Source organism: Ipomoea nil, unplaced genomic scaffold (assembly GCF_001879475.1).
Source record: "Ipomoea nil cultivar Tokyo-kokei standard unplaced genomic scaffold, Asagao_1.1 scaffold3069, whole genome shotgun sequence".
NCBI classification, from domain to species: domain Eukaryota; kingdom Viridiplantae; phylum Streptophyta; class Magnoliopsida; order Solanales; family Convolvulaceae; genus Ipomoea; species Ipomoea nil.
The window spans coordinates 240,334-259,589 of NW_017619497.1; the positions used below are offsets into that span (position 1 = coordinate 240,334).

The window sequence follows — 19,256 nt, forward strand, 5'->3', positions numbered from 1 at the left end:
TACCCCGAAAGGTGTGATCCTAGTAGGATTTAAGTGGGTATTCGTATGGAAGAGGAATGAAAATAATGAGGTAGTTAGATATAAAGCGAGATTGGTAGCTCAAGGGTTCACGCTGAGAGCCAAAAATTGATTTTTTGAGCAGACATATTCTCCTACTATTGATGGAACTTCGTTTTGCTATTTAATATATATCACTGACTGTAAACATAAAACTAGATAAGCAATTGATGGATGTAGTGACAACCTATCTTTATGGGTCACTAGATACTGATATATACATGAAAATACCACTGTTGCAAAAATTGGCCTAGGCAGCCGCCTAGGCGCTTAACTCGGCCGAGTTAACTCAACTGACTCGGCCTTGCTAATTATATATATTTCACGTAATAATCTGGATCGAGAACCAACATCAATAACAGAGTGTCGGATGCGCCCTGATTGGTTAAAGTTGAAGGAGGCAATTGAGGTAGAGTTCAACTCGCTCAATAAAAGAAAAGTGTTTGGTCCCATCGTACGTACCCCGAAAGGTGTGATCCTAGTAGGATCTAAGTGGGTATTCGTATGGAAGATGAATGAAAATAATGAGGTTGTTAGATATAAAGCGAGATTGGTAGCTCAAGGGTTCACGCTGAGAGCCAAAAATTGATTTTTTGAGCAAACATATTCTCCTATTATTGATGGAACTTCGTTTCGCTATTTAATATATATCACTGTGTGTGTGTGCGCGCGCGCGCGTGTGCGTGTGTAATATGATATACACCCAGGCGCGTGGACTATTTTTTTTTTTTCAATTAGCCGCATAGGCGCTAGGCGCTAGGCGCTACTCTACTGCTCGACTAGCGCCTAACGCCTACTGCAACCGTAGAAAACATCCGAGGACATCCAATACGAGGGAGAAGATAGATCGAAACATGTATAACAACAAAATTCAAAAGTCATTATATGGCTTGAAGCAATTGGCTAGAATGTGGTATAACCATTTGAGTGAATTCCTTCTAAAGAAGGAATATGTTAAAAATGTTATTTATCCTTGTATCTTTATTTATCCTTGTAGCATTTTACCGTACAATAGGAGACTTGGACAAATAAGAAGACTAAATTACAACATAATCTATATATAAAATGACCCTGATTTTTTACTATTGACTTTTTGGAATTCGTATAACTTTTTAATCGTTGTCTTTTTATAATTGACAATAGTTTTTGATCGTTATATTTTTTTTTTATATGGAATAGTAATTTTTTCACAATGGTTTTATCATTGTTGTCTATATATATGTTTATAATCATACATCTGAAATATAAATGCATCATCCATCATAATAATAATAATAATAATAATAATAATAATAATAATAATAATAATAATAATAATAAAAATCAAAATCCAAATGCATATATGTCCAGTATTCTTATATTCCCAAATATAAAACTAGTTAATCCAATTAAACTTGATCAACATTAATACAACCATAAATAGTATTAAACTATTAATCTAAAACGAGTTAATCCAAATGAAAAACTTGTTAATAATATACAACAGATAATAAGCCTGCCTTTGGCATCAACAAATTGTAGAACATCAGAACATGGTTGACCTTAACTCCTCTTGATTTGTGGATCCTACCATAAGATGACTGCTTGTACATGATGATAGACAAGAACTATATATACTTCCTCCCTGTTCCTAAATCAGCAAGAAACACTTAAAGGTTAAAAGTAATTATACAAATTAAAATCCATACTATAGGTCTGGTGTTGCATATTTAATTTTGATTCATTTGAAATTGCATTGCTAAAGAAACACGAGACTGAATGTAGTGAGAAAGAAAAAAAGTGGCTTTGACAATCTAAACTATTTTGTAGAAAAACAAAATACTACTAATTTCAAGTTACCAACCATTCATCTGCTATGCTTTCTAGGAGTTTCAGTAAACCAAGGGTCCTTTTGGAAACCCAGAAAATGATTTCCAGAAGTCATTTTTCGGATTTTCCCTGTTTCGGTATTCAATGAAAATAAAATTACAGGAAAATATTTATTCTGGTCAACGAAAAAAGGTCCAATTTGACAAAAAACGTCTTCTTAGATTTGTAGTGGGAAAACATTTCTCAGATTATTTATTTTCCCGTATTTATATCTCTCTCATCTATTTTCAAACTAGTTTCCAAATTATTATTACCACCACCATCACTTATTATTATTATTATTATTATTATTATTATTATTATTATTATTATTATTATTACATAACAAATAATATGTTCATTTTCAGGAAAATGAACCAAATAGAAAAAAAAAATGCAATTAAACTTTAAGCCACATAAAAAGATAGTTTTCTTACCTTCAAACAAACATTAAAAAAATAAATTAGTAGTATTTTTTATGAAATGTGTCATTTTCTAGAAATCATTTCTCGAAAAATATTTTCCAGATTTCCAAACGGACTCTAAGTGAACAACCATATCAGTGACATATTCAAGATTTCTATTGAGGAAAAGGGGTGATTCTTAGATTGACTTGTAGTTTGCAGGAAATTGAGTTTAATGACAAAATTGGTAATTTCAATGCAAGGGAGTAAAAGAAAGCACTCACAACTAAAAGCTTCCCATCTAAAGTTGTCAGAATCCATTTAACCTAATCTGGCTGCAACTGCAATTGCAATTAAAATCCCAATGAAAATCAAGTTTTCAGTCATAATATAAGTTTTGAATTATGAAGCAAATTAGAGTTTTTGGAATCCTACCTCTTTATCAACATCTCCATTCAGTTGGTTGTGGAGGAGCCAATTGCATGCTCTGTGGCTGCATCATCATAAATGACTTCCACCGGTACTTTGATGAAACGAATCAACCATTGACATGACTCCCATACCTTATGTTGGTGACCCATCAACAAGGAATCATAAGATTTCTAGGATTTTATGTAGAAAGCAATCCAAATCAGGAACATGGCAAGCCACATTCATATAGCATACTACATTTCTAGGATTTTCAGTCTGGGTATTTCATATTTGAGAATTGGCCTTTATCGTTTACCCCAATATTTTTTGAGTTGGTCTTGTCACTTATCTCCAGCAACAAAATCATATACTTCATTCCTAACCTCAACCCAACTTCTCCCCACCTCTTTCTTAGTTGACAAGTTTGTCATCATGTTCCTCATTTTCGCATAACCTTTCCACTCACCATTAGCTGCATATATCTTCGAGAGCATCAAATATGTCCCTGCAATTTTTGGCTTCAAACCCAACACTTTCCTTACAGCCAAGGTGCCTAAATCGGGAAGCTTATGAGCAAGACATGCTCCAAGATATGCTCCCCAAACAGACTCATCGGGTGTAAATGGCATTTTCTCTATCAGCTGATAAGCTTCCTTAACTCTTCCAGCACGCCCTAGCAAATCAACAACACAGCCATAGATTTCCTGATCAGGAACAATATTATAATCATCAACCATTGAGCTAAAATACTTTAAGCCTTCATCTACTAGCCCAGCATGACTACAAGCATTTAAAACTGCCATGAAAGCAATCCGATCTGGTCTAAGACTAGAACCAACCATATCATCGAACAATTCAGTAGCTTGTTTTCCATTTCCGTGGCTTCCATACCCAATCATCATTGAGGTCCATGAAACTAGATTTTTTGTTGGCATTTCATTAAATATTCTACGTGAGCTTGCGATGTTTCCACACTTTGCATACATGTCTATTAAAGCATTAGCTAGCTCCAAGTTCCACCCAAGGCCTCTCTGTATAATCCTCCCATGCACTTGTTCACCACAACTCAAAGCTGCCAAATTGGCGACAGCAGCTATAATGCTGGAAAACGTGAAGGTATTTGGACTTGGGCCTTCTAATTCCAAAAGCAAATAAAAGTTGATAGACTCTTTTGGATTGAACTTCTCATATCCAGCAATCAAAGTATTCCAGGTGATTATATCTCTCTGAGGCATGCAATGAAAACAGTGGTTTGCTTCGTTCAAGTTATCTCCCCTGCAATACATGTCTAAAATGGAGTTCATCACAGGAATGTTAAAATCAAATCCATGTTTGATTACTGCAGCATGGAGATGCCTTCCATCTGAAAATGGGCTGATCAAAGCACATGCTTTAATAGCTATTGAAAAGGTAAATGCATTTGGTTCAATTCCCTCCTGTCCATCCAAAGAAAAGCAACATGGAATTAAGTTTCAATATTGTTCATGCTAGAAATTTGGAAATGATGATGTTATTATCTGTGCACATTTTTATTCAGAAGCAATTTAAAAAACTAAAAACAATATAAATAAAACATAAGCACCACAGTAAATCGAGGAAATACCAATAGCATTTGCTTAAAAGCTTGAAGGCCACAATAGCCATTGCCCCGGTGAGTGTATCCAGCAATCATTGTTGTCCAAGACACATCGTTTTTCTCACTGATTTCGCTAAACACCATACAAGCATCTTTCATACTAGCCGACAATGTAGAGTATATGTCCAAGAGTGCATTGGCAACATACATGCTTCCATGCTTGCCATGCTTGATTACCAGCCCGTGAACTAAAGCACCACAAGAAGGTGACTTCATGCCTTTACAAGCCTTCAATGTGCTTGAAAATGTGAACTCATTTGGGTGGACACTAGTATCTCGCATCATCTCATAGAAAACTTCCCAAGCGCATGGGTAGAGATTACAAGAAGTGTACCCCGATATCATGGCTGTCCAAGCAACAACGTCTCTCTCGGGCATTTCGTCGAACAGTGTACGGGCCTCTCTGATGAGACCTTTATCGAAGTAGGACTTGAGGAGATTGGTAGCCAAAAACGAAGGGGGTTTAGGGGAAAATCGTGGGTTTGGAGAATACAGGTTCCAGCTCAGAGAGCTTCGGATTGTTTGAGGAATAATATGCGAAACAGTTTTGGACAGTGCTGTGGCGTTCATTTCTTGAGCATATTTGCATGGATTTGTCTCAGTAAATAGAACTCAGCCGTATAAAGGATTGTTGTTTTTTTATATGAGTAATGCTAGATTGCTAGATAGTAGATACTCTTATATTTCTCTTTTGGAGAGTTCAGTGGCATAATTGCACGTTTTTTAAGTGTTCAGTGGCCTAATTGCACTTTTTGTTCGTTCAGTGGCCTAATTGCATTTTTAGATTACGTTCAGTGGCCAATTTGAACCTTATTCCAATTTTTAAAGACTTTTATCAATTTTAATTAAAAATTCGATGGTATTCGATTTAGATTTTTAAAAATCTACTGCTATTCGATTTAGACTTTTAAAAAGTAAGTATAGTGATATTTTATTCAGACTTTTATTTTCTTTAAAAGTCAACTTATATTTAAAAACTTATTAATTTTTATAGATTTTATCAGAATAGGATTTTTATAGACTTTTTCGTCACTAATATCTATCTACACTTTTAATAAGAGCGAATAATGTTAGGCCCTTAACTGGAACAAAAAAATGTCGGTCCTATTGTTTCTTAAAATGAATGGTTAATATTATTTTGATTTTAGTAATTTTTAATGATTTTCCTTAATTTACCCTCTATTATATTATTTCCTTCCCTAAAATAACCCTAAATTCCGTTAGTATAAACTTTATTAACGGAATATTCCGTTAACTATTTATTATTCTTAACATACTCATTAATTTATATAAGTAAGGTCTTAGGTTCGAACCTCATCCCGATTAGAGTTGGCATAATTTTTAAACATATATTATGAATATGTTAAAATGTATTAAAAATATATAATATAAAATTAAACATAAACTTTGATAAAGTAATTAGCCCGACTAAATACATAACATTCAAAGTTGAGCATCAAAAATTATAAATAGGGAACTTTAAAAATCATTTGATTTTCTTGATTTAAAAAAAATAATAAATTTAGGTTAAGTTTTTTTTTTTAAAAAACGTTTAATTAATCTTCTTTTGATTATTTAGAACAAACTTAATATTTCAATTATGCTTTTGCATTATTAGAATGATTTAGGTCATTATAGTATTAATATTTTTTGTATTTTTTTTTATAATGGTACAATTGTACATTACTTTACAAATTTTATACTATTATTTTTTTATCAGATAAAATTGTTCTTACATCATTGTCCATATTACAACTAAAATCTCAGTCATATACGCAACAATGCAAATCTAAAGCTTCCTACACTATAATCTCATTGCATGATGAATCCTTCTATGCTGCCACTAGTAACCTAATGGCACATGACACACTACCAACAAAAAAATAAAAAAGAAAGAGCATGTTCAGTGCATATAGCCCTGACATGGCATCGCAACACTTATAACCTGACCCATGCCTTTAGCAAGATAGTCTAAGATGGGTTTGTGCCTATAGCATATAACCGCTAGGCCTGTACCTTCAGTACAATGACCGGACACTCGTTGTGCCAACCACCAACATTTTCTTTTCCACCAATCATATCTCATCTTTTCTCATCATGGACAATCAATCATAATCAATCAATGATCATCAACAATCACCAATCAACAACGTGCACAACAACAGTAGTGACCACCACTCAATATCAACAACAACCGATACACATTAACACATAGCAAGGGGATGATCAGGGGAAGAGCACAACAATCATATTTCCACATTAACTTGTTTTGGTTGACTTAGCGTTCTTGGAAGTTCCTCGGGGCTCGTAGGCAGCCAGCCTCGCCCACTGAAGATGAAAACAATGACAATGCTACCCAAAAGAGAATTATGAAGAATTAGAGAAATTTAAACTAAAAATAGTATTTATTTAGACTATCACTTTAAAACTAAGTATTTAGACTAGAGTTATTACAAAATTGCAAACATTTATTTTAGTGACAATTATAATCAATCTCTCATATATTATTTTCAATTTATATACTTTAAATTACCGATTTAAATAAACAAATTCAACATTTATTTACCTATGCATAAACATCTCCTATATAATATTACATTGATATACTTTAAAATAGTTATTTAAAAATAATCATTGGGCATTATCCCATTCGCACAAAGCGCGTAAAAAAACTAGTAAATAGATAAAATCCAACCCTCAAACCCTAAACTTTTCAAAATTCTCCCTGAACTTTTCAAAATTCTCTACGGATTTTTTTTTCTCTATTTAAAATGTAAGAGGTTTTTAGTATGATTACAATTACTTTTTAAAATATATAAAAATTAAAAATATTACTATAAATTTATTAACAATTTATTTTGAAAGGATTATTTGGTAATCATAATTAATTTCAAATATTAATTATAGAATAAGTTCCATATTATAAATAAATAAATAAACAATTAGAATCATGTTTTGTTTTGAAACACACCCTTGAACTTTTTTAATTAGGGCATTCGCAATAGGGGTATTTACATAGTGTTTAGAATAGTACAAAATTAGATGTTTGGTTTTTAACAAATGTGGTGATTATTTTTTGGTTGATTTTTTTTCTCCTGCTATTATTGATTTTTTTATAGGTCCCTCCATGTGAAAGAAAAGGGAAAACAACAAAGGAAATTTACATGTGGAGCGCAAGAAGTACGCCCAGTAAACGCGTGCATAGCACGTGCCTATTGGCGCGTTTGTAGCTTTTTTCAGTTTTTTTTTTTTTTTATATGTTGTCTGTGTTTTTATTTTCTTTTTTCTTCATTTTTTTTTGCCGCCTCTCTCTTTTCTAGTTGTAATTCAAAAATTGTGAAAAAACATTGGCTGATGAGGATGTTCTTAGGAAACAGGGTCGGATTTTGAGTTGTGCAAGTTGTGCGACAGCACAGGGCCTCAAATTTTAGAGGGCGCAATATTTAATTTTTACCTAGCTACTTAAGACATTAAAATAAAATAAAATTGTAATTAGTCTTAAAAGACTCCATGAAGGAATGGTAAAAATGTGTTTCTAGAATCCTGTCCTTTGCCCTAATCCCTTTTGATAGAATTTCATTTATTTATAAGAATCGGATCACAAAAATCTAAAAATCGGTCATGTTAAGAAAAGGACCTAAAATGCTTCTTAGAAGTTTTCAATGTAGAGTTTTGAAGTTTTCATGCGTCATATATAAAACATGATAATATAGGCAAAAGATGTCTTACTTTAAATAATAAGTTTGAAATTATTGTATTTTGAGAAATAATATTTCAAATAGTTCCTATGAAGAAGAATATAAAATGTGCTAATATAAGCAAAAAGTGTCTGATTAGATTAGAAGTTTAGCCTATCAAGGCTAGTAGTAGTTCAACCGTCAAGCCTAGTATACAAGTTTTTTCTCTCTAAAACTGAAATTTTTTCATCCATAAAGTATCATACCTCGTTCAAACATAAAAATAGACGGATAAATTACGATAACTCAATGACCCATTAAGTGAGAGAATTTAGTGTCTGATAAGCGCTCGTAAAAAGTTCATTACATTGGGTGTAACTTTCACACTACGATTGTCAGGTATGAATCATGTATCATTGTCCATAATCTATTACACATGAACCAATTGAGTTGTCTATGAGAATTATATTCTATGGCTAGTGCAACCTGAGTTATTGATGTGAGCAAAGAATTCGGGTTGCAGTGATTTCCAAGAGCCAAGAAGGTGGTGATTTTGTTCTCAAGATTCGATCCCTCATTTTCATTGTCTCAATATTCTCCTCCTTTAGGTTCTTTATATGAAAAAAGTAATTAAAGCCTTGAATTTTAAAAAGTGACAATTGTACACATTAATTCCCCAATTTGATTCAGTTGAATAGATAACTTGCTAAATTGATGCAATTAGGTCAATTGTTGGTAAAATTCAAGATAATAATCAGTAATTGAATTTTTTTAAAAGAAATAATTAAAAAATAAATTAAAAATAGAATGGCTAGCAACAGAGAGCCATCTATGTTTTTTTTAAAAAAAAAATATATTTATTTATTACATCAGCATTTTTAATGATTACAATTAGGTAAGTCGCCATTTAGTTTAATTATAATTTTTTAAAATTCAAGGATCTAATTATTTTTTTTACATAAAATTTAAGACTTATTTGACTTTTTAAAAAAAGTTTAAAGTTACTATATTATAATAAATACTCCATAATATTTTAAAAGTAGAAAATACTCAACAAAAGCGGTATCATATTATCATACATATTCATGACATGGTGGAAGGGAGTGATGGTAATGGTATATATATAATTTTTAGGGGTGGTGAGTGATCACTTATTTTTTACGGAGTACTATATTTTATTCTATTTTGTACATATTATGTGTGTTAAATTGGAAAATTAGACTAATTAATGTGTATTTGCTTATAGTTTAATCCATTTGCACAATAAAGGAAAAAGGAAGCATTTTTTTTTTAGCAAATTTGACTAATTAAGGAGCTGAGAAGTGCATAGGAAAGAAGCAAAAGGTTGCCTTGAAGCAACCCGAGAAGAAATGGCGTGGAATTGAGCGAAACATTGACTTGGCGCATTTATGGCATCAGTCACAGGCGTCGGCATGCCCATGAGGAAGGCCTTCACCAGTCATGGGCATCGACACACCCATGATGCGAGCGTTTCCACAGACGGCCTACGGCACGCCAGTGCTGTTGCCCGTGCGATTAAATCTATAATTTTCAATTCTAAAAAGAGAGTTCAAAAAGTTAGAGTGAACAGTAGCCGTATAGAGTAGAGGGTAGAGTGAGGTCTCGAACCCTAGACCAAGAAAACACATTGTCTTTCATATAAAAGTGTATATTCCTATGATTTGAAGATTCATTACCAAAAGGAGGTGTGAAAATAAGTTGTTACTTTAATCTTTATTGCTTTCATAATTATGTCTTTCTTTTATATCTTTGTTTTATTTGCTAAAATCATGGGTGAGTTGTTTTATTTAAGATTTTGAGTTAAGGATGATATGAGATTCTAATGCATATTTAATAGAGTTAATTTCACCAGAGGTCCCTTGTCTTTGGTGGTAATTTCAAATTTAGTCCCAGACTATCATTTTTGTCATTTTACATCCCAGACTATCGTTTTTTGGACACTTTTAGTCCTTCTCATGATATTTTCTATTTTTAGTAAGGGCATTTTTGTCTCTTCATATTTTTCTATTATTATTTTTCAGGTTTCAACCAGTTTAATTGGTTTAGGAGTTTACTAAAAATTGGTTGAAAAATATGGTTACTAAAAATCAGAGGTTACCTAAAGTTCTAAACCAATTAAACTGGTTGAAACCGGAAAAATAACCAAAATAAAATAAAATATGAAGAGACATAAATGCCCTTACTAAAAATAGAAAAAATCATAAGGACTAAAAGTGTCCAAAAACAATAGTCTATGATGTAAAATGGCAAAAACAATAGTTTGTGACTAAATTTGGAATTGTCACCAAAGACAAGAGACCTCTGGTGGAATTAACTCTATTTAATATTTAATACTATTATATAAAGGGGATAAAACCCAAATTAGGGTTCTTAATGTTGTGAGAGATTTTGTGTATTCTTGTGTTAAGGTGTGGTGCACAACATTCTTACTTTTTAGCATTAATCTTGTAGGGAATCCAATCGCACCAAAAGTTTGATTGATATTCTCATAACCCCTTGAAAATGCAAAACTCTGAAAAATAATGTGAGGTTCCTACAAATACTTTTATAATTTGTTTTTTAACATTAAAAAAATTCTCATTCCCTCCAAATTCTTAGGCAATGTGGTTATTAGAATGTAAAATTTGGAATGTGCTAGTTTGAAATAAAAATGCACCCATTTAGAGTAGTGTTTTTTTTTTTTTTTGAGTAGATTATTATGATGAAAACACTGAAAGTTGAAACCATCCGCGTTACCAAAATCAAGTTTACAAAAGCTTACTTACATGTCTGATTTAAAATTGTATCTCGTCCTTACAGAAAATTTACAGGAAGTGATTATAAAACACCATTGAAAGATGTTTACTCCACCAGAAGCAAAGTATGAAAACACAAATGGTATTACAGTAGTCAGGCTGAGAGAAATAGCGAGAAATTTGAAATGAATCTTCAAAGCTTCGTTCGATTAAGATCTTACTTGATACTCTCCTGCTCGGGTTAGAGCCCGGAAACCTTTGTAAGGGCGTGTAGGGAGATTCCCGATATCCAGTTTGTCTATTTTAAGGCCAGAAAGAGCAGTACCCATTATTTTGAATCCCAAGCGAAAAGTAGGGAATACATGAAGCCGCTTTAGACCAGACTCGAGCACTAAGGTCCCAGACAATGACGGGGATTTATCTTTTGGGATCCTTCCGATAGACCAACAGCAGGTCTGCGCATAAAACCTGATGTATCAGTCCCAAACTGCTAAAAATGGGTTATATGATTTGTTCTGCGATATTTGGGAAATGAAGGTGAAAAACAAAATGCAGTGCCCAGACACATTCTGGTGTACTTTTAGTGATTAACAAGAAGTAATGACACAACATTTTGTCAAGGTTAATTCATTGAATGGCATTCCCCAGACCACAAGAATTCACAATTCACATAGTTTGCTAGAATTAAGATCATAAGAGCTAGTGAGTACCTTATCGGTGAGGATGTTAACTGTTCCAAGATTTGAAGAAAGATCTGCAGATAAAACACAATTAGGGAGCTGAAATTGCACACTCACTTCATCTATTGGCTTTCCTGGATCATTTTTAATTCCAACTAGCAAACTAATTCGGCATGTTCCAGAGTCTGAACTGAGCTGTGGCTTCACATATAAGGGAGTACTTTTCAACTTCTTGACTCTGCAAATGAATTTAGTTAGTTTTTTTTTTTTTTGGGAAAGTTAAAGGTAAAAGAAAAGTGAACTTAATATAGGAAGGCACTAGTTCAGAACAGCAATCAGAAGCTCCTTGATGCATTTTTCATATAATGAATGAAAGACATTCCAATAACAGTAGTACAGTACAAACCTGTAGCTTGTTAGCTTGAAATGTCCATCAGGAGGAACAAACGACAAAATTTGGTTTGATTCCCATGGTCGTAGACGAACACAAGGATGGAATTGCACATCGTTCAAGATGGATGGATTTGCAAATGAAAGAGTAAGATCAGGAATACCAGAAAGTTGAGAGTTAACTTCAATTTCACCATAAACCTCACATTTTACAAGAGTTCCTTCCCTGAGTTGGAAAAACCATAAAAGTTGACCAATCACATTCATATCATCAAAAAGATTCAGAATTAGATTACAAAGCCTTGAAAAAATCATAACTAGAGATAATCCCATACCACGGATGCCCAAGAATCAAAATAGGAGGTAATCAGAGAGGCAAGCCGAATATTGAGACATAACAAACACAGGTTTATACAACACCACTCCCACCCCAACCAAAAAATAAATATTCAAGTCTTATATGTAAGAACAAGCCAGAAGCCATGTAAAATTCCTCAAAAATAAAACTCCCTCCTGCTACCATCACATGTGTCTGCAATTACCTTGAATATTTATTTCCTATGTGTGGAAAATTATTTGAAGGGTGGAAGTGTTCTTCCCAAATGACATAACAAAGATGAGAGTGTATGGTGGAAGTATGTTAAGTATGCATTCATGAGCGTGTATCATTTGACATAGCTCTCTCTTGTCCTTTGACATATTCAGTTTTAGGCTGTAGCTTTGGTTTCTTCAGTTAGTATCATTTCTTCTTGTCCTATCATATTATGCTTGTGTATACTGGTTGATGTTAAGTCGTAACAAGAAAAGCAAAATAGGAACAATAAAAAGTTTAAGATACAGCTAAGTCATACCATGTAATATGGACATCAAGGCACAAGAGGTCTAGTTTATAATTTTTTCTGAATGTTCAAATTGGGAGATAAGGGCAGAGTTTCAAATTTCAATTAGGTATGTCCACCTACTTGTTAATAATAGCATCCATCTCTTCAACGAGGTTAACATAAACTTCATTGCTTGTATGTTTCAAGTCTGTTTTCCTCCAAGGAACGCAGGTTGCTGTTGCACCAGGAAGAGTGTTGCTGACATTGGAACTGCTTCCAGTTACAACACTCAACATTTTGCTAACAATATTTGGAGGAGCTATCATCTCCCTCAGTATATTAGGTTCTGTTGTAAGAGGAAAACCATTGTCTATCATCTCATCCAAAAGCTGCAAGTGACAGTACACACACTAATGGCACCCAGCATTTTACAGAAAGAGCTTTTTCAAATATATAGGAACAAGGAGTTGAAATATAAAAATATAAAATACATGCAGGCATAATAAACATGTGTTTGCACTGTTTATATGGATTTCCCCCAAGGAGAAAGAATAAAAACAAATTAACAATCTTTCAGAGAACAGAATCAATATTTTGATTTTTGATTATTTTCACAAAAGTGACAAAACAATATCAATTAAAAGAAAAAAAAGTAGCTGTGTACAGCTAGAATAAAAATCTTTCAGGTTACAGAATCAATATTTTCATAAAACAGTATAAAATAAAATAAAAGGAACACCAGAATGTGGTGCAGGTTACCAATAGAAATTATTCACAATTTCACACTGGTTTATTAGGAACCAGACTAGCCAACTCCCAGCACCCCAACCAAAGTTGAAAATATTCTTTCAGAGAACATTAACTATTGGAATATTATAGAATCAATCCCAGGGAGACATACAGGAACATATAAAAATTAAGTAGGAAATTAATCACAGGAAGCACAATTGAAATGAAATATATGCAGAAACAGAAATCACTTCAAACAAAGATATGTGGACTACAAATACCTCATATGCAATAACAAAGTTATCTTTCACCAAATCTTCATTTAACCCACCAAGGTAATCAGAAAAGATATCAGCTACTCTGCAAAGGAACTAAAAAAGAAGTAGTCAAAAATCAAATTAAAACTTATTTTTATTATATTAGGACAACTTCCTCAAGGTTTTAAAAAGCGAAGGCGTGCCTTGGGGCGTTTTGTAATGTTGACGCGAGGTGTAAGCCTCAATTTTATACAAAATATATAAATAAGTAGTAAACATTATTCATAAAATTTACCAAAATCTAAGATTAAAGTTTCATTAGCTAAAAGTCTCAAGGAAACACACCGCAAAACATCAAGCATAAATGCATAATATAAGTCTAAAGCAAACAAACACATAGCAATACAAGATTAAAGTTTATAAACAAACAAACACATCTTAAATCACAATGAAACTTCATCTGAAGAATCATTGTAGTCTATAGCCTCATCATCCTCATTTCCCCCATCATTATCAATATCTTCCCATTCTTCTTCATCTTCATTATTTAGTCTCAATTTTCCCTTTCCCTTACTCCCCTTTTGCACTAGCCTTCTTGCTTGAGGATTCAGTTGGTTGAGTTGCTTGTGATGGCTCCCCCTCAAAAACATCAACATTAAGGTCATCTACACTTATATGGGGAGCATCTTCATCATTTTCACCCACGATCCATTCATCAATCAACAAGCTATCTTCATCATTTCTAAGGATTTCAACTTCAAGTGCCTATCCTTCAACTTCTTGTTGTATAAAATATAAACCAAAGCATTCATCCTTGTAGTGGTCAAGCGGTTTGTTCTTGATTGAATACACTCCAATTGCGCTCGCATCCAGATGAAGAACAAGTGAGGCCTAGCACACTAACTGCAAACTTTCGAAGCTCGAGAGTGTTATCTCCATATTGAGTCCACCATTCAACTAAAAAAATAGTAATATTAAGTATTTGAATCTACTATAATTAACACTCATATTTAACTATTTAAGTAAGGATTTAAACTTTAACTTACTAGGAGTTCGTTTGTGGACTGTGTTCTTAGCTTGAACCAACCCAAAAAAATCCTTTTCGGATATGGAAAGCACTACATTGTAGGTCGGCTTTCTCCATTTCATCTCTATTGGGTATGAGCTTGTCTAAACAATGGAATAACCCAAGCTTGATCTCTGGATGTGTAGAAAAATCAGGAGAATAATGGCAATGGGGATTTAGATGGTAGGCAGCTGCATGCAAATGTCGGTGCATCTGAAAATCCCATTTTTCATCAATGATATCTCATATCTCCTTGTAATCTTTTTCTTTTCCACCAAAGTTCTTTGCTATCTTTTCTTTGGCTTCATCCATAGCATTATAAAGAAAACCCATAGTAGGCTCTTTTTCTCCATCAACTAGCCTCAACACTTCAACCAAAGGTCTTGTGGTCTTGATAGCATAAATCAAACTTGGCCAAAAGTTGTTATCCTTCACAGAATTATTTTTCTAACTTCTTTTCCATCAGCTTTGCTTGCATAATTACTCTTTGTCCACTTTTCAGAAGTGAACATAGCTTCCAATGGTTGCCTCAACTGATAAATGTTTTGCCACGTCAAATATGCAGTGGAGGCAAATGTTTTGCAACGTCAAAGAAGCCTTGAAGAATGCGTGAGATGGTTCAAGGCAAGCGTACTACGAGGAGCAACTATCATGGAGGCCTATAATTTTTATATATGCGGGTAGGTACGTGAAAGATATTTCAAGGTTGAGTATGACAATGATTTTTCCAAGTTGAGAAATTATGTAAACAAAATGCTAAAACTAGAAGGGAAAAGAATTAAGTAACTTTCTATGGTTGTATACTTTATTTTGTTTGCTATTCGCATATCTTTATTATTCTTATTTTCGTTAGGTTTCAAGAATGAATTTTGGACTTTTGCTTGTATGCTTGCATATTGAGAAGTGTATAAAAAAATGAGTTAAAGAATTATCTCAAATCCACTTAGGATTTTTGTCCAAAATTAAATTCTTTTAGGTCGAAGATTTGCCACTGCATATTTGACGTTGCAAAGCATTTATCAGTTGAGGCAACCATTGGAAGCTATGTTCACTTCTGAAAAGTGAACAAAGAGTAATTATGCAAGCAAAGTTGATGGAAAAGAAGTTAGAAAAATAATTCTGAAGGATAACAACTTTTGGCCAAGTTTGATTTATGCTATCAAGACCACAAGATCTTTGGTTGAAGTGTTGAGGCTAGTTGATGGAGAAAAAGATCCTACTATGGGTTTTCCTTATAATGCTATGGATGAAGCCAAAGAAAAGATAGCAAAGAACTTTGGTGGAAAAGAAAAAGATTACAAGGAGATATGGGATATCATTGATGAAAAATGGGATTTTCAGATGTACCGACATTTGCATGCAGCTGCCTACTATCTAAATCCCCGTTGCCATTATTCTCCTGATTTTTCTACACATCCAGAGATCGATCTTGGGTTATTCCATTGTTTAGACAAGCTCATACCCAATAGAGATGAAATGGAGAAAGCCGACCTACAATGTAGTGCTTCCCACAACCGAGAAGGATTTTTTGGGTTGGTTCAAGCAAAGAACACAGTCCACAAACGAACTCCTGGTATATTAAAGTTTAAATACTTACTTAAATAGTTAAATATGAGTGTTACTTAATATAGTAGATTCAAATACTTAATATTACTATTTTTTTTAGTTGAATGGTGGACTCAATATGGAGATGACACTTCCGAGCTTCAAAAGTTTGCAATTAAAGTGCTAGGCCTCACTTCTTCTTCATCTAGATGCGAGCGCAATTGGAGTGCATTCAATCAAGTACACACCAAAAAAAGAAACCGCTAGACCACTACAAGGATGAATGATTTGGTTTATATTTTATACAACAAAAAGTTGAAGGGTAGGCACTTGAAGTTGAAATCCTTAGGAAATGATGAAGATAGCTTGTTGACTGATGAGTTGCCATTGGATGATGAATGGCTTGTGGGTGAAAATGATGAAGATGCTCCCCATATAAGAGTAGATGACCTTGATGTTGACGTTTTTGAGGGGGAGCCATCACAAGCAGTGAAGCAACTCAAACTCAACCAACTGAATCCTCAAGCAAGAAGGCTAGTGCAAAAGGGTCAAGTAAGGGAAAGGGAAAATTGAGACTAATTAATGAAGATGAAGAAGAATGGGAAGATATAATAATGATGGTGGAAATGAGGATGATGAGGCTATAGACTACAATGATTCTTCAGATGAAGTTTCATTGTGATATGATGTGTTTGTTTGTTTATAACTTTAATCTTGAATTGTTATGTGTTTGTTTGCTTTAGACTTATATTATGCTTAATGTTTTGTGGTGTGTTTCTCCTTTGAGACTTTTAGCTAATGAAACTTTAATCTTAGATTTTGGTGACTTTTATGAATAATGTTTACAGCTTATTAATATATATTGCATAAAAATTGAGGGTTACGCCTCGATATGCCTCGTGTCAACATTACAAAACGCCTCAAGGCACGCCTTCGCCTTTTAAAACCTTGCCTTAATGGAAGACTAACACTTTTGACTTTGGGGGAGGAAGTTCAACAAATATTGAAATTTTCAGTAATTTATATTTATAGAAGATAAAGATAGTTGTATTTTATGGGAGGTCAGCATAGCCATTAGCCAGTTACCCTCCCTCATGAAATACTTGAATTTCACCCTTGGCTATGAAGTATATGATCATCTTAGGGAGAGGTGGAAGTGAGAAAAACTTTATATGATGAAAATAACCTAAAAGCTAAAACAGTCGCTCTCTACCATCACATCCATTTAAGCACATATGCAGGGCTGGAGCAGCATACTTGTTTTAAGAATGGATTACAGTACACAGCATGTAAAATGATGTATTTGATTGAGAGTAAAAATTACTCCTGCACTAAAATTATCTAGTAAATGCTTCTGATCAATAATACCTAAATTAAGCTGTTCACACAATTATTTAAGTTGTAAGAAATTAGAAATTCGCTCAGTTAAAATAAGATATTGTAATATGTAATATGTTAACTACAGAGGAAGTCCATTGTCCAAGTCTTATTTCACATAACAACCTAGTTCAAGTTTTGACTAGGAAAACACAGCTCAATAAATCATGAGATCAGAAATTTTTATTAGACATCTTACTGAACATAGTTTAGGGATATGAAGAATATAAAAAAGATTCACTTCAATTTCCCTAACTCAACGAAAAATGATATCATCTAGTTAATACAATAATAAAAACCCAGACAAGAACATGAGTGTATAAATGCTTACCTCAATTGCCATTAGAGGAGGCATTTCAACTTGTGTGCAAGCTAGGAATGTGATCCCCTCACGTACAACTTGGAAAAGGTAATGTGTGGGTGAAGCAATCACAGGCAAATGCTAAACATTCAACACAAGTATAAGGGAGACATTTATTGAAAATATGAACAGAGAATTCAAGACATTTTCATCTAACACTGCAAGTCGTACAGAAACTTGAACGCACAAAATGAACTCAGAAAGGCTACCTTGAAAGAATCACCTTGAGAGATTGATTGTTCCCAGAACCAATCACATATTGACCTGTCGACACGGTGCCCAGTGAGCTGTTTCTCTAGCATTACCTCCCTGCAATCAAAATTTACCGGTTTATTGTCTTCACAAACTATAATTCAATCTTCCTATATAAATAGATTATAGATTTAATACTTAAAAAAAAAAAAAAAAAAAAAAAAAAAAAAAAACCCATTTCGTCTGAACCACTAAGTCTCATTTCAAAATTGGAATTTCCAAGTTCAAGAGAAGTAAACAAACTATAAAGACGAAAGAGAAATAAGAAAATGCATAGCATACCCAGAATCAGAAAGAAGGAAAATGCACTGCAACATGTTTTCTTCTTCTTCTTCTTCTTCTCGATCTCTTTTTTCCTACTTTACTCGAGGAGTATACGATCAGATCCTTCTGTCGATCTCTCCTGATCTCCTCTTTGCATCGAGACGGACCAGTCGGGTTGCGTTGTGATTGGGCCAAGTTGGTTTCAATATTTTAATTATTCTAATATTATATTGGGCCATTAACAACCTAGGGGGTAGTTGAGGGCAAATTATGGTCCACACAATGTTATGTAAACCATAACAAAAAGTACGTTTTTAATATATTAAATGTACATTATTTTTGTACTGAATGTACATTATATAATATAATGTATATTCAGAACAAAAATAATGTACATCCCCTGAATACAATATACATTATTTTTGTACTGAATGTACATTATTTTACAATAGACAAAATATGGTCCACACAATAATGATTGGTGGTTGAGCAATCATTATTACATGAACCATGGTCCACACAAATCATAAATAAAAACTACATTTTTTTTTAGTACTATTGACTTTATTACAAGGTAGTATTTGTTCTATATATTTTCTCTATCTAATACATGTCAAAGGATCAATACTCCACCACCGAATTTTGATCATGTAACCTTCTCTCAAGGGGAATCACAGAGGTGTCATCTGAGCACAAGGTGCTTGCCAAAAAATATATATATTTTT

The 19,256-nt window shown here is 33.3% G+C and overlaps 3 protein-coding genes across 6 annotated transcripts; 1 reads left to right on the forward strand and 2 right to left on the reverse strand.

Moving 5' to 3' along the window:
• Positions 1–1,398: 1,398 nt before the first annotated feature.
• Positions 1,399–5,019, reverse strand: LOC109164664 (putative pentatricopeptide repeat-containing protein At1g56570). Of its 3 annotated transcripts, none has more exons than XM_019313193.1 (4): positions 4,324–5,019; positions 2,745–4,156; positions 2,597–2,650; positions 1,399–1,687 (listed from the first exon to the last, which is right to left on the reverse strand). In XM_019313193.1, the coding sequence occupies exons 1-2, from the start codon at positions 4,924–4,926 to the stop codon at positions 3,062–3,064; spliced, it is 1,698 nt and encodes a 565-aa protein (XP_019168738.1). In that variant the 5' UTR covers positions 4,927–5,019; the 3' UTR covers positions 1,399–1,687; positions 2,597–2,650; positions 2,745–3,061. The 3 variants fall into 3 exon arrangements, with proteins under 3 accessions (XP_019168738.1, XP_019168739.1, XP_019168737.1); XM_019313194.1 differs by having other exon boundaries at positions 1,399–1,681; positions 2,594–2,650; XM_019313192.1 differs by having other exon boundaries at positions 2,594–2,650.
• Positions 5,020–10,750: 5,731 nt separating this feature from the next.
• Positions 10,751–18,760, reverse strand: LOC109165226 (AP-3 complex subunit mu). 2 transcript variants are annotated; one of them, XM_019313902.1, is made up of 8 exons: positions 18,550–18,760; positions 18,225–18,324; positions 17,986–18,096; positions 13,691–13,780; positions 12,822–13,069; positions 11,876–12,085; positions 11,500–11,707; positions 10,751–11,244 (listed from the first exon to the last, which is right to left on the reverse strand). In XM_019313902.1, the coding sequence occupies exons 1-8, from the start codon at positions 18,582–18,584 to the stop codon at positions 10,999–11,001; spliced, it is 1,248 nt and encodes a 415-aa protein (XP_019169447.1). In that variant the 5' UTR covers positions 18,585–18,760; the 3' UTR covers positions 10,751–10,998. The 2 variants fall into 2 exon arrangements, with proteins under 2 accessions (XP_019169447.1, XP_019169448.1); XM_019313903.1 differs by lacking the exon at positions 18,550–18,760 and having other exon boundaries at positions 18,239–18,330.
• Positions 15,696–17,041, forward strand: LOC109165229. The gene is made up of 2 exons (XM_019313907.1): positions 15,696–16,305; positions 16,399–17,041. Exons 1-2 carry the CDS (start codon positions 15,954–15,956, stop codon positions 16,542–16,544), a joined length of 498 nt encoding a protein of 165 aa, XP_019169452.1. The 5' UTR covers positions 15,696–15,953; the 3' UTR covers positions 16,545–17,041.
• Positions 18,761–19,256: the final 496 nt, after the last annotated feature.

Coding starts and splice junctions, on each gene's coding strand:
- LOC109164664 (XM_019313193.1), bottom strand. CDS start 4,926: ATGAACGCCACAGCACTGTCCAAAACTGTTTCGCATATTATTCCTCAA. Junction 4,157..4,323: donor CTTTTAAGCAAATGCTATTG/GTATTTCCTCGA, acceptor TTGGATGGACAG/GAGGGAATTGAACCAAATGC.
- LOC109165229 (XM_019313907.1), top strand. CDS start 15,954: ATGGGTTTTCCTTATAATGCTATGGATGAAGCCAAAGAAAAGATAGCA. Junction 16,306..16,398: donor AGTCCACAAACGAACTCCTG/GTATATTAAAGT, acceptor TATTTTTTTTAG/TTGAATGGTGGACTCAATAT.
- LOC109165226 (XM_019313902.1), bottom strand. CDS start 18,584: ATGTTGCAGTGCATTTTCCTTCTTTCTGATTCTGG. Junction 13,781..17,985: donor CTCCTCTAATGGCAATTGAG/GTAAGCATTTAT, acceptor CTTCTTTTTTAG/TTCCTTTGCAGAGTAGCTGA. Junction 12,086..12,821: donor ATGGATGCTATTATTAACAA/GTAGGTGGACAT, acceptor TTTCCAACTCAG/GGAAGGAACTCTTGTAAAAT.